Raw genomic sequence first — 15,009 nt, 5'->3', positions numbered from 1 at the left:
CAGGAAGATGGGGGTCTCCTGGACCACAGGACAATTCATTTTACATAAGGAAATATCTTGTTTTCCTGCTTCTGGTCTTGACCCTTGGCCCTGTCGCCGTTGTAAGAGGCAAAAATAAGAGCCAAAGTCTGGAGACAAGACTGTCGTGACTGAAGCTCCACTTGGCTTCCCAAGCCCAAGCTGGTTGCACCAGGTTCCCCAGGGTGGACCTGAGGTATTTGCCAGGGGCACATGCCTGCCCATTGGTCTCTGGTCCTCGCCATGCTGGCCAATAGGAAAGGACAACTGTGAGGTGGGGACCACCTGCCCCCATGAGTACCAGGCTGCTGAGACTGGGCCATCTCCTCCTCAATTCCATCCTGACTGAAGTCTGTGGCTCTGATTCCACACCTGAGGGTAAGGACAATTGATTCAAGTTCTAGGCTGGAGGGGAAGTGGCTGCCCTGCCATGGAGCCCCTGACTGGGGTGTGCCCACACTGTCCTGTTAGCAGGGTAGGGAGGGATACAGGCAAAACCCTGGCCAGGGTAGCACTGACGGATGCAGACAGGCCTTGGGATTCTTCCTCGATTCTCCCACGGCTCCAAGAGAAAAGGGACTGTTCCTTCTGGTCAAAATGCCTGGGACCATCCTGAATTTTGCCCAATTCAGTCTGTGGTAAGATGCCTAACCAAAGAGAGGTTTGGGGTCAGTGAAGTTGGAGGGATGGTCCAGTGATAAAGTCCAATTAGATAAGAGGAGAAGGGGACAAATCACTTAGCTTGACCAGGTAGGGCGGAGAAAGAAGCACATGAAGAGGCAGCCTGGGGAAAGCCTGAGCTCTGATCTCAGCCTGAGTTTGGAATCCAACTCCAACGCTGGATTCTACTCAGCAATATTTATTGAGCAGATTCCACGGGCCAGACACTCGGTAGTGTCCGTGAGGTACAAAGATGGGTGAGGCATGGTTAGTATGTGTAGATTTGGGGGTATCTGTAAATATGGGAATATCTACCCCGCTGTGGGGATATCTCACAGGATGATTGAGAAGTGCAAATGAGGTAAAGTGAGCAAGGGGCCTGGCATATGCTGGCAGCTTATGAAAAATCTTATTTTTAGCAGACATCTTCTGACAGAAACAACTGGATCTACCTGGTCTTTGTCAAGCCCAGTCCTGCTTGCCCCAGTGAGCACTGCACGTGCGGCCTCCTGGTTGTTTCCAGCCATTGATGCAGAGACCTGAGTGGGAGGGATTTTAGAGATCAGGCCAGCCCTTGTCTGAGGATGTGGGTCCCTGGTCTGGGGAGGTTCTGGTTTTCAGATCAAGCCTTACGAGGGGTGCAGCTACCTCACTCCTGGTGACTCCTGCCATTGGGGGTAAGGCCACCTCCTCCTGACAAGGTTGGAAACAGGGAGGCCTTGATGCTGACAGAATATGTCCAAAGGAGCGTGAGGGTGTCAGCTTTGTTCCTGAAGCTGAGCAGTGGAAAGGGAGCCTGCAGCTTAATTGTCTGTCCTTGTTGCCTCCCTCCTTCCATTCTTGAGGAGTTGTAAAGAGGGCCACAGGACTTGCTTCTTGTCCTTTCAAAGGTGGCTGTGGGGACAGACTTCCGTCCTACTCCTTGTCAAGCTGGGGACCTGTGGCCCCAGACACTTTGCTGAGGACAGGAGGCAGAAGCTTTGGAGACTAGAAGCTTTCAGTCAGGAACTCCTTCAAGTGGAGAGAGACTGATGCCAAAAATGTGTGTGTGTGTGTGTGTGTGTGTGTGTGTGTGTGTTGGGCACAAGGATGCTGAATAGAAGCTTTCATGTCATCCTCCTGGGAGCCAGGCAGAGCCTAGCTGATTCCTGGTTCTGCCATTCATCATTAGGTTGCACCATGTGAAATTGCCAATATTCTACCATTTCCGACCTTTAAAAAGGGCAATTTCATTTAATTCAACCCAAGGGTTGCATGATCTTAAGCCAGCATCTTGGTCTCTTTGAGTCTCAGATTCTTCTGGAGAGTGGAGTCAAAAGCAGGGCTATGAGGAGGATTAAACAAAATACAGTCTGAAACTGCCTTATGCAATTTATACTGCAAAGGCCCCTTACCAATTTCAAAGTGTTCTCATGTTCCTCGTGATCTCATTTAGCAGATTATGAAGCTGAGCCTGAGAAGCCTTTTTCGAGGCAGTGTAATGTGATGGGAAACTCTCACTGATGTTCTCCTTAATCTCTCAGTTTCCCCATCTCTACAGTGGGGGTTATATTCCTTGCTTCATGGAGTTTTTGTAAAGATTAAAATAAATAACAAATAGCAGAAGTAATGTGTAAAAGTTCCTAGTGTGAGAGCTGGTTTCTATGAGGATGCAATAAATGCATCCCTTTCCTCCCCCTTAGCCTCCCATTTGTAAAAGCAGGGCAGGGGTGAGATGATTTCTGGGGTACCTTTCAGCTCTCTGGGACTCTGTGATCTATGCTTTAATGTCCTTTCCTGCTGGAGGAATTGGCACTGGGTCTGGTGACCTCTTTCCCCCATCCCACTTTGTCTCCTGCCTGTCCCAGAGGAGACCCCATCCTTGCATTTCACAAGATTCTGCTGTTGTTACTTTAATTCCAGCAGGTCAAAGTGGAATTTCTCATACACTTAACAAGTGAAAATGAGAGATTGTAATATGGCCCTTTAGGATCCAGAGATCATCATGGTCATCCCCTTGCATTATTTTGAAAGCAAGGAGAGCCATGCCTGTACACAGTGCACCATGAAAGTTAGTACGGTAGAAAGAACTCAGGTTTTAGATTTCAAATTTCACCTCTGCACTCTTTTACTTGTGATCCTTGAGCAGAAATTACTAAACCTCTTTGGTCCTCAAATTTCTCGTGTGGGACCTGAGTCCTAACCCCCAGGAACTGTGGAGGTTAAATGAGATTAAAGGGGTGGTGAGTGTACAGTGGGGATCCACAGCAAGTCGTCCATAAATATTTGCTTGCTTCTCTTCACTTATATGTGTGGAACTCTTTATAAGTTTTTAAAATACTTCTTCATAATTTTAGTCTACTGGCTCTCACAACAATATTATGAAATAAACTAAGAATAAATTCATTAATAATCACATTTGGGGAATTCCCCAGTGGTCCAGTGGCTAGGACTCTGCACTTCCACTGCAAGCGGGCATGGATGGGTTCGATCCCTGGTCGGGGAACTAAGATCCCACAAGCTGCACATGGTGCCGCCCAAAAAAAAAAAAAAAAAGAAATAATCACCTTTTCCTGCAAAGAGCATGAGGTCTGGAAAGTGGGTGGGGACAGGTAAGTCACCCAGTAAGTCACTGGTGGAGCCCATACTAGAAGCCAGGTCACTGCATCATAGTCTGGAGGTTTCTTCACATTATTTTCTCTTCTATCCCCCATCCTATGGAGTGGAATATTAAAAGGCAGATGTGTGGCCTTGATGCTGCTTTCCTTTTTGGGGATATGCCTAAGGGTCCATTGCTGGGTTTCAGAAAACCAGAATTTGATTTCCAGCTCCTCTACATTTAGCTCTGGGATCTTGGACGAGTCACTTAACCACCCTGAAACCCACTTTTCTCATCTCTAGAATGGGTACATTCATACAATAGATGCCATTTATTGAGCGCTGACACATGCCTGGCACTGTTCTAAGTATTTTACGTGGATTGTACCTTTTAATCCTCCAACAAACATATTACTGAAACATGTTACGAGGAAGAACAAATTATTTTCACCCAACCACTGAGGTCATAGAACCTGTGCTCTGTATTCTACCTCAACCTGTCCCTCAAAACTGTGAGAATGAGGTGGGATATTAAGTGAGGTGAGGACTTTACAAAAGGCATTCTACAAAGGCAAGGAATTATAGGTGGTACTTGGGATTAGCTTCATGACCCATGTAAATGGTTTCTTTATAGGCACGATTGAATCTTAGAATATAGTTCTAGATTACAGTTTTATTTAATAATGTTTTCCCCTTTAGAAAGAGAGGTCTTTCAAAATCAAAATGTAAAAATTGCTATATCTAAACAGAGAGCACATATAATTTTGGAATAAATTGTTTGAAATTTCGGCATCTCTGCACTGACCTTCAATTATTATCAATTGCTAATTTTTCCATCCAGAACTTGGTTAGACGACAACCTTCTTTTTCAATCAGAATCGCTTCTTAGCATCAGAAACATCCTAGGATTGTGTGCCCATCTGCCCCCAATCCCTCCTTCCATTACTGTCACCCCATGTTACTGTCATGGAACCCAGATTGGTTGCCCCTATGAATGGAGAGATCTGTCCATAACACTGTAGTGTTGAGCACAGAATGCCTTCCCTTGGGCTGGGAAAATAGAATCTTTTTTTTTCAAATTTATTTATTTTTTATTTTATTTTATTTATTTTTGGCTGTGTTGGTCTTCATTGCTGTGCACGGGGGCTATCTCTAGTTGGGGCCAGCGGGGGCTACTCTTCGTTGTGGTGCGTGGGCTTCTTGTTGTGGTGGCTTCTCTTGTTGCGGAGCACAGGCTCCAGAGCGCAGGCTCTGTAGTTGTGGTGCATGAGCTTAATTGCTCCGCGGCATGTGGTATCTTCCCGGACCAGGGCTCGAACCCGTATCCCCTGCATTGGCAGGCAGACTCTTGACCACTGAGCCACCAGGGAAGCCCAGGAAAATAGAATTTTTATTTTTAAAAGAGGAGGAGGAACCAGAGAACTCTAGAGACCTGACTTTTCACTCCTTCTAATGGTTTGGAGGAAGCCCCCAGTCACCCTTCTTCTTTGGGGCCCTCTGTAGCTGCCTTCCCTGGTTCTTTATTCTGGATTCTTTCCTTCTGTTTCTCTGTGAAAAAGAGCATAGCCCTCCTCATTTCTGGAAAAAGCAAGCACAGAGCCTCTCGGTGGTCTTCTTAGGAGTTTTACTGCTAACCCCATAGAGGAAAAGGATGGAGATGACAAATTGTGGGAAGTTTGGATGACATATAGTCTTAAAAACCTCAGAACAAGTATTCTCCTTAAACACAAAAGGGGCTTGGCTGGTCTTTTCTCCTTGGCTTCTCGTCTAACTCCCCTCTTTCTTCTCATCTTGGGAAAGGCCAAGCTTAAACTCTCTCTCATTTTCATTTTATTTCCGGCTGTTATTGAGAACACCCCTTGAGACCTCCGATTCCAGCAGAGGGGGACAAAGGTACATGTTAATGGTGAAAGAAAACCTTGACTAGGGACTCATGACCACCAGGGGGCAGCATCTATCGCTATCGGCCCCTGTCTCAGTTGTCTTGCCTGTCTCTCCTCCTCTCTGTCTGCGGGTCTCATTCTCAATTCTCACTCTACTTAAGATGGTATTAGAACTTGATATTTGATAAATGATGCGTCAGACCAACAGAGATAAAAAAGGTTAATTTAATTAAATGTCTTTTAAACAGTTTTCAAATAGGAAGAAATCATTTGAGTATCTTAGATCGCAGTTAACACCAACACAAAATATCAGAGATGGATTAAAGAGTAAAATTTAAAATACACCAAACAACAGAAGAAAATAAAGTACTCACCAAACTCTAGTATGGAGAAGGACCGTTTAACACTTAGAAGCAAAAAAAAAAAAAAAAAACCCAACAGAGTTGGCTATATAAAAACTAAAACTTCTGTCACCTAAAACTCAGGACAAGCAAGACAAAAGAATAATCTTTACACTAGAGTTAATAGTCGTAGCACATATGACAAAGTGTTGGCATAAAGAACTCACACAAATTAATTCAAAAGGCACATTGTGTCCCTAATAAATTAACTGATAAAGAACACTTAACAGAGATATCAAAAATGAGGAAATTAAATTAGGAAATAGGCCTTTAATAAAATGTACAACTCACTAATGATCATAATGCTCACTAAACTAAGAACAACAAAAATGTTTGTAATCATTATATCCAAAGCTGGTGAGGGTAGCTAAGATAGGCTCTTTATGTACACACTGACGTATTACCGGGGAACAGCATGACAAACTGTAATTTGGGAATATCCATCATAAGCCTTAAAAATGTTCATACCTTTTGGTCCAGAAATTTTACTTCTGGGAATATGTCATAGCAGAACAATAATTTGAGGGTAAACTATGTGCCTAAGGGTGTTTGTTACAGATTTAAAATGTTTTAAAATGAAAATATGTTCAAAGTTCAGTAAAATGGGAACGTTGACATATATCTTGGCTATATCCACTTGATGGACTAGCGCACACACACGTTTAAAATGACGATTATAAAAATTAGAAAATTGCAAGGCAAAAATTGGGGAATAAAATTTCTATGTAAAGTATTATTTCCACCATGTTTAAAAATAAACGGATTCTTGGGAGTGGGGATTGTTTTGTTTTCTGTAGTTTTCAAAGTATTTATCTTACTATTTTTCTTTCTTGGCTGTGCCTCATGGCTTGTGGGATTCCGCGACCAGGGATTGAACCCGTGCCCCCTGCAGTGGAAGCTCAGAGTCCGTTAACCACTGGACTGCCAGGGAATTCCCTCTCTTACTATTTTTAATGAACACACACGTGTGTGTGTATGAAAGATGAGCATATATATATATAAATACAGTAAACATATATATATAAGTTTATATATAATATATATAAACTTATCATATATATATGATGTTTCACATATACATATGAAAGATGAGTGGGTTGTGTCACATGGAGGGGGCATTACAGAGCCCCAGGCAATGGGCCATAGGGGTGGGATTCCAGACACCATGCATGTCTTTGGGGTAAGATTTCTCATCAGGGTCTTTTCTCCATCCTTCACAGAGGAAACGTCTCCTGAAGCCAAACTCAATTCTGGAGGCTTTGTGAAATCTATGGGACAAGCAAACTGATGAAAAATATTGAGTGTTTAGGGTAAAAAAATACATATGGACCATGTTCTATTTAGAATCAAGTTCTTGGGATTAGCTACCTTTCAAACTCCACAGAGGGTCTTAGTGATGCCTGTGATCCAGGATCCTAGGCCCTGTTCCCCTCTGTGGTGCTTTCTCTCCACTCCCTAGTGAGAGAGAGATGGGGAGACTAACACCCTGGCAATCAGAGGTGGGGGGCTAAGATCACCTAATAACAGAGGCAGGGATGGATGGGGACCAGAGTCCCTGTACATGTAAAGGACTGTCTTCCGGGAGGGGATATGGAGGGCCAGTTCTGAGACAGGGAGTCCCTAGGCCATCTGTGCCCCTTGAGCTTTTTGCTAGGGTACCCAGAATATATGTTCTAAACGTACTCCATCCTCTTTCCCTCGTTCCCCCTTCCTTTCTCTTTTCCTTCCTCCTTCCCTTCTCTCTGGCTCTCTTGCTCTATTTTTTTTTTTTTTTCTACAGAACTATTTATTTAGTCCCTACTCTGTGCTGGTAGTGGGTTAGACTTTGCCCCATGGTGCTTGTAGTTTAATGGCTGAAATGGGTAAGCAAGTCAGGAATTATAGTATGGTGCAAGATGTGCCATGCTAGAGATAAGCGAGGGCACTGGGGGAGCACAGAGGAGGAACAGCAGACCAGATTGGGGAAGGAGGACCGGGAAGACTTCCTAAAAGAGAGGACAGCCCACTGTGTCCTGAAGGCTGCGTGGGGATCAGGCAGGTGACGAGGTGCAACTAAGTGTGGCCCAGGCAGCGGTCAGTGGATATTCTCATGGGACAGTGTGTCGCTGGTTGTCTGACTAAGGCTGTGCGCGTGTACATTTTGCAAGTGTGTGTATGGGTGTACATGTGTATATGTGCGTTTGTGAGCATGTGTGTGTGCACGTACATAATATACCAAATGGTCTAACATGTGGCCCAGGGAATGGGGAGAGGAAGAAAGAGAATGGGAAAGAAAGGAGGAGGAACAGACATAGAAAATGAGGAAAAGGGAAGTAGAGAAGAAAAAGAAGGAGCCGGAGAGAGGGAAGTTGGTTAGAGTTGAATGGGATGATCTGAATCATCATTCTTGGACAATTCAAGGGATAGGCTCATGACAAGTTGACTCTTGGAGCCTTCCCTGTGCCTCGTACTGTGCTCAGATATGAGGAATTGGAGGAGTGTTGTCTCACCATCACCGATGGTGGAAGAAAGGAGATCCCACACACAAAGAATAATGCTAAATACTGCAAATTTCAGGGCAGAGAGAAATCAAGGTGGGCTGAAAGAGTCAGAAGAGTCTCCCTGGAAGAGGTGAGTACTGAGAGAGCAGGTCTCAGAGGCAGACTCTGCGGAACTGGCCAGAGTCCTGCTTGGGTCCTGACTGGGTGAGCCATGTGGGGTCCACTCTTCTGTGTCTGACAGCACTGGCCTGGGTTCCAGGACTCAGGATGCTGCTGCTGGGAGCTGTTCTACTGCTACTAGCCCTGCCCAGTCATGGCCAGGAAAACATTGAAGCACCTGAAGTCCTTCCCATCCCCAAGGGGGCCTGCGCAGGTTGGATGGCAGGCATCCCGGGGCACCCTGGCCACAACGGGACTCCAGGCCGTGATGGCAGAGATGGCACCCCTGGCGAGAAGGGTGAGAAAGGAGATCCAGGTAAGAATAAGGTCTTTAGTCTCCTCTGTCACAGACTTCTCCTGGGTAGAAGAGGGCTTCTAGCACTATAGGAGGGCAGTAGTTATTAACTTAAGGTCTACACACAGGGAAGAAACAAAGCTTTTTAATGTGACCCATAAGCAACATGAAGCGGATTTTGGATTGGCCTTTCAAAGGTAAACACACGTGGTACATTTAAAACTAAGTACCCTTGACTCTGCTCTACCCACACCACCTTCCGCATCCTCTTTCCATCCCCGCCCTCATCCATCCCTATTCCCAGTCTGCTCATATTCCTGTTTCCCTTAATTTTCCCTTAATTCCCATTCCATCCAGTGGCATTCAACCATACTTCCTGGTACCTCCTGCAGGCCACAGTCCTTCTCTTGGAGAACTCTTGCTCTGGTGCACAGGACTGTTAGAGGTTACTACAAGAGAGTCTACTCCAAATATGCTGAAGGGAATGTGGACAAGTGCCTAAACAGTGGAATAGAGAGAAAATGCCCTCAATGCAGACCTGGGTTAACAATGAAGGCTTTCAGGAGGAGGTGGGGCTTGAGCGAGGCCTTGAAGGATGTGTGGACAGAATAAAGGAGGGAGGGCAGCCTAGACGGAGGGCAGAGAAAAGCAGATGTGTAGTTGGTTGAGCTGGCACGTAAAGTGTTGGCAGGGTGGAGCATCGGTGATGGAGATGTATAGGAGATAAGGTTGGAGATGAATTTATGGGAGCCTGCTGTGGGGCAGGGGATGTGGAGGGGGAAGTGACAGCTGTCCCCTTTGGGAGCTCTCATTGGTTCCTTGCTCTGTAAGTCAAGCAGTTTGTAGGTAGGGAGCCACAGGGACAGTGATTTAGGCTGGAACCAACCTAAACAGGAGTTCTGTTTTTGTGGTCACTAAGGTCTTCTCGTTCTCTAGGTTTTGCTGGTCCTAAGGGTGACACCGGTGAAACTGGAGTGAGTGGGGTTGAAGGTCCCCGAGGCTTTCCAGGAATCCCAGGCAGAAAAGGAGAACCTGGAGAAAGTGCCTATGTATACCGCTCAGCATTCAGTGTGGGACTGGAGACCCGGGTCACCATTCCCAACATTCCCATTCGCTTTACCAAGATCTTCTACAATCAGCAAAACCACTATGATGGCACCACTGGCAAATTCTACTGCAACATTCCCGGGCTGTACTACTTCTCCTACCACATCACAGTTTACTTGAAGGATGTGAAGGTCAGCCTCTACAAGAAGGACAAGGCCGTGCTCTTCACCTATGACCAGTTCCAGGACAAGAACGTGGACCAGGCCTCTGGCTCTGTGCTCCTCTATCTGGAGAAGGGTGACCAGGTCTGGCTCCAGGTGTATGGGGATGGAGAGAACAATGGGGTCTATGCAGATAATGTCCATGACTCCACCTTCACAGGCTTCCTTCTCTACCATGACATTGAATGAGCACCACTAACTCAGAGCCTCAACTGGGCCAAGCAGCCCGGAGTCAAAGAACAGTCCACAGGTCTTCAGTGTAGTTAGGAGACCGACTTTATTAACTAGTGGGAGGACTCTGAACATTATTCATTCATTCATTCATCAAGTGCCTTTTCAAAAAATCATATACTGTGTTCCCAGACAGTCCTGAAGAAGACACATCCCTTGGCCTCAAAAATCTATCATGTAGTGGTAATACTAGAAGGATGGTAACATCTACTGGGGAGTTTCAAAACATGACAAGATAACCAACTACAAGAAAGTATTTGACAGTGCTCCTCTGTGCCCACTGTTTTTCCTTATGTTCATGCCCAATCCTGTGAAGTACACAGGAAAGATACTATTCTCCTCTTTTTACACTTGGGGTCCTGAGGATGAGAGAGTTAAGTGAATGCCTAAAGTCACACAGGCATTTAGCGGCAGAGTTAGAGATCCAACCCAGGGCCGTGGGCCTTTTCCAGTATACAGTGCCCGTTTTAAGGAGTGTATGGCCTCTTGGAGGGTATTGGTAGGGGTCTCTCACCCAGCTTGCCTGAAGGTCTTTGGATTGGCCTTCAGCATGCATTAAACCTTTCCCCAGTAACGCTCCCTCGGAGAAGGTGGTTCTATGACCACGTCCCTTTCCAACTGGGCTACTTAGTGGCCCCTGCACTACTCCGTACTTCCTCTTCTCTGTGTCTTTCCTCATGCTCTTCTCTCTGGCCCAGCAAGTCAACTCCATCTCCATATGTTGACATCTTCCCTGTTTCTCAAGTCCACCTGGTCAGGAAGCTTCTCTGATGTGATGTCTCTTTCCTGCAAGCCTACCTCACACCTGTGCCGCTCTACATGTTACCCTGGATAAGAGTCCTAGGTCTGTGAAACATCCTCCCACAGGCCAGGGACAACTGCCTAGAAAGGACTGTGCTTCCTTCATCCCAAGTCCCCTTGTAGGTCCTTGATAAATGCCTCATGAAGAGCAAGCACTGGAACCTCATATCTACCCAGAGTTAACTCCATTTCAGTCTCTCCATATAACTAATACCTGTCTAAGAAAACAGTTTCATTTTAGGAACTCCTTGATTTTAAACACCCAATCTTTGTTCCACTGGACAGCTTGAATCTTTTCCACCGAGGTTCGGGATGACTGTGCTCTCTAGAACACTCAAAGAATTTTCCCTCAAGGAAGTAGCTTGAGCCTTCATTGCAAACCCCATGAAGGAATTTGGAAACCATTCTTTCTTTGAGCACCAACAGGGTCTGGGAAGGCCTGGGCTTCCTGAATCTACTCGTGTTCTTTAAGAATTATAAAGAAAGAAAGAAAAGGAAAAAAGAACAGATAACTGTCTGAGGTGATAGATACATTAATTAGCTTGATTGTGGTGAATATTTCACAACATATAACTATATCAAATCATCAAATTGTACACCTTAAATATACACACCTTTAACTGTCAAATATTCCTCAAAAAAAGTGGGGGTAGATTACAGATGATTGATGGTGGCAAACATCCTCTCAGGAGACAACAGCTTGAGAGATGCTCTTCAAAGATTTTAGCCAAAGCAGAGCTAATACCATTCTGTATAAATGTAGAAATGGAAAACTTAGTTTTTTGCTTCCAGTTTTAAATTCTGAATGATTTTCTTTTATATGTGTATGGCTATCCCTTAGGTGATTATTATTTCTGCCTATAAAGCTTTGGTTTTTAAAATGTTTGTATATCATTATTTTCTACAAGCAAAGATACTGTTGTTCAGCATTAAAAGTAGAAGCACCTGTGTCATGTGGCTTTTGTTTTCGTTTTTGGAGAAATATGAGGGATTTAGAGAGGGATGAAGGGGTAAACTTTGTGTTAATAAGGACTCTATTTTGTGAATGATGAATGAGATTTACTTGCATGTCATTGGCTCTGGCTGGACTGTGTGTTCGTCTCTGACCAATCACTGGAGTCAGGAGGACGGAATATATTTATTGACTTAATTGATTATGGCTAAGCTAGAGAAGGGGTATTTTCATTAAAGCAAAATCTGGACACAGTTACCAGAGTGGGAGAATGGATGATGAATGCAAAAGCAACAACTGTCCACAACAAACTTTTAATGTTATGTTTGAATTTTCTCAGGTTTCTCAGAGAGGCATTGCTGGAAAATTGTTATTGATTTTTTCTAAAATTTCCACAGTCCCACATCTGGCTCGGGTGGGATCCTCACAGCACTGGACACAGTGTCACACATACTCTAAGCTCTCTGGAACAGGGGTTGGCTTAAGTTCAGACTACAAGTTGTGTCTCACCTTCTAAGGGTGGTAATTCCAATGTTAACTCAGTTTTCAAGACTTTGCTGTGCTATTGGGTCTATCTGTCACACGCACCACTCAGAGTTTGGTCTGGGACTTTAGTAGTTTAATTCTTGAAGCCTTTGCTATGCTTCTTTGGGTCTGTTCTGCATGTGTACACTGGGAGTTGAGTCTGGGACTTACGTAGGGTCCCGAACAGAATTAGAAGATGTCCTTTCTCAGCTCTTTCCTCTCTGGCATGTCCCTATATTCTCCAGCCCCCAGGGACCCTCCTTTTCTTGATTCTTAATGCCAGGAAGCTAGCATTCTCTCTGTTTTATTTTCTCGCACTGGGGCTGTCTTTGGGGATAAAGCAACAAGAGAAAAGAAAGAAAAAAAAATAACAGGGATCACCCACACTATTTGAACAGCGTGGTCCATTTCACTGGTTTCTCTGGTCAGAGAGAGAGATTTTGCGGGGGGTTAATTTTAGATGCTTGTGTTGCCGCTGCTTCTGTGGCAATGCAGCCCAGTGCTTGGAGCTGATCTCAGGGCAGAGCTGGGAGAGAACAGGGAAAAGAAAACATGTTAGAAAAAGAAGTGGGATTTCTCTTACACGTCTGTCATTCAGGAATTGCTGTTCCTGGTCTGGTTAGCAAGAGGTGATTTCACCCAGGCTATGAGTTGCTATTCACGTTTTGACTTTAGTCCTCAATCTGCCTGCTGTTATTTACTGTTTAGACTCTTCAGGTATTTGTTTTTTGCATTTTGTCTAGAGTTTTTGGTTGTAATCAGTGGGAAAGGTAGACTGTAGTTAGTTTAGTTTGGCTAGTACCAGGCACCCGATGTCCCATGATAGTCCTGAAGAAGGATAAAGGGAAGGAATTGAGGGATAGCAGGAGGCCCAAGAAGGCATATACATTATGCTGAAGTTGATGGAGGTCAAAGAAAATAAGTCCAATCTTGAGACAGACCACTGTTGAAGAAAGAACGTGGAGGGTGCCAAAAACTCCTTAACCAAGGGAGGCTGGGGCCAAGTATGGTCTTGATTATAACCCCAGCCTCTAATTCTTCCTGTGCATGGAGCGACCGGTGAGAATACATCCCATGCTGTGCAGTGATGAAAGCAGTCAGCATGACTCCACCACAGGCATCAAAGCAGAAATATTTACCTTCAAATTCAGAAATTTTATTCATTTAGTGCTTTACTTAGGAATGTTTGGAAATATACAGGTTTTTAGTGAGATTTGGAAAGAACTAGATTTTTTCCTTTGACCTTCTCAGTTTTCACTCAGGTATTTTACAGCAAGTAAACATGATTTTGAACGAAATTCACTATGTAAAAACCACATTTTCCCAAAAGTAGGTGAAGCAATGAAAATGCAGAAACCACTTCCCTGTATTTGCTATGTGTGCTTCACAAGATCAGTGTAAGTGGAATTCCGGGACAAGGATTAAGGGGCTTTTTTTGTTTTATTTTGTTTTTAAATTTTATTTATTTATTTATTTTTGGCTGTGTTGGGTCTTTGTTTCTGTGCGAGGGCTTTCTCTAGTTGCGGCGAGTGGGGGCCACTCTTCATAGCGGTGCACGGGCCTCTCACTGTCGCGGCCTCTCTTGTTGCGGAGCACAGGCTCCAGACGCGCAGGCTCAGTAGTCGTGGCTCACGGGCCCAGTTGCTCTGCGGCATGTGGGATCTTCCCAGGCCAGGGCTCGAACCCGTGTCCCCTACATTGACGGGCAGATTCTCAACCACTGCGCCACCAGGGAAGCCCAGGATTAAGGTTTAATGTGCAGTTCAGTTTGTGGTGAGAGTTAGGGCTATAAAGAGGTCAAGCGTCAGTCTGTACTGAGTGTGGTGGACACCTGCTGGGTGTTCTTCCATTTCTCCCTTCATGATGGGGCCACCCTATGGCCACACCCTTCAGGCCGCCCTATAGTCCAGTCTGATCCCTTTCTCCTAGAGGCCGTTGAATGGGCCAAGGCAGATGCTTGATCTAAGCTGGGCCATCCAGAGTTCCTCCAGGAATATGAATTAGGATGGATGCAAAATATGCAGATTTGAGACTCAGGGGTGGCCACCTTCTGCCCTGCAGCCTAGAGATAGAAGAAGGCCAGCTGTGCAGGAAGAAAAGCAGGCTCAGAGAGAAACAAAACTGAAAGAGAGAGAAAGAGAGAGGGAGAGAGAGAGAAACTCTTGTTCTCAAAAGTTTTCCACTTTTTGGTTCCAGTCCTTCTTGACATTCAGTTGTATACTTGCCCATGGGTCACATGAGACATCAGTTCCTGGATTTTTGTATAATTTTCTCTTTTAACTTAAGCTAGCTTGAGTTGATTTCTGCTATCTATATCCAAAGAGTATAATGGGTCAGGAGTTAATCTATGACTGTGCCCAGGTACAAGGCTGAGGTCTAGTTAGGAAGAATATTTGGTAATGGGGTAACAGAATTAAGTCATCAGGCCCCATGAAATCAAACCTAGAACTCAAGTTCATTTATATTTATTTTATTGACAATTAATTTCCTAGCTTGGAAATTTCTAATGGGCAGAGACTTCTTATTTCATCTTTGAATTCTTTCTAGAGCTCATTCATTCATTCAGTAAATATTTATGAAGTATATACTACGTGCCAAACACATAATAATTTTAAAAATAACAATGATAATAATATAAGTCATCATTTGAAGTACCTGCTTGAAACACACTCTTTTATTTAATCCTTATAACACCCTGTACATTAAATAGCCTAGACCCAAATTTCAGATAAGAAAACTGGTGAAGCTGTGATCCAAAG

At 44.5% G+C, this 15,009-nt stretch overlaps 1 protein-coding gene across 1 annotated transcript; it reads left to right on the top strand.

Moving 5' to 3' along the window:
• The first annotated feature begins 340 nt into the window (after nt 1–340).
• ADIPOQ (adiponectin, C1Q and collagen domain containing) lies at nt 341–11,251 on the top strand. The gene is made up of 3 exons (XM_029214856.1): nt 341–396; nt 8,279–8,494; nt 9,410–11,251. Exons 2-3 carry the CDS (start codon nt 8,287–8,289, stop codon nt 9,928–9,930), a joined length of 729 nt encoding a protein of 242 aa, XP_029070689.1. The 5' UTR covers nt 341–396; nt 8,279–8,286; the 3' UTR covers nt 9,931–11,251.
• The last annotated feature ends 3,758 nt before the right edge of the window (nt 11,252–15,009 follow it).

This window comes from Monodon monoceros, unplaced genomic scaffold (genome assembly GCF_005190385.1).
Source record: "Monodon monoceros isolate NGI ecotype Baffin Bay Population unplaced genomic scaffold, NGI_Narwhal_1 Super_Scaffold_11, whole genome shotgun sequence".
NCBI classification, from domain to species: domain Eukaryota; kingdom Metazoa; phylum Chordata; class Mammalia; order Artiodactyla; family Monodontidae; genus Monodon; species Monodon monoceros.
This window is presented reverse-complemented; position numbering and strand designations above follow the sequence as displayed.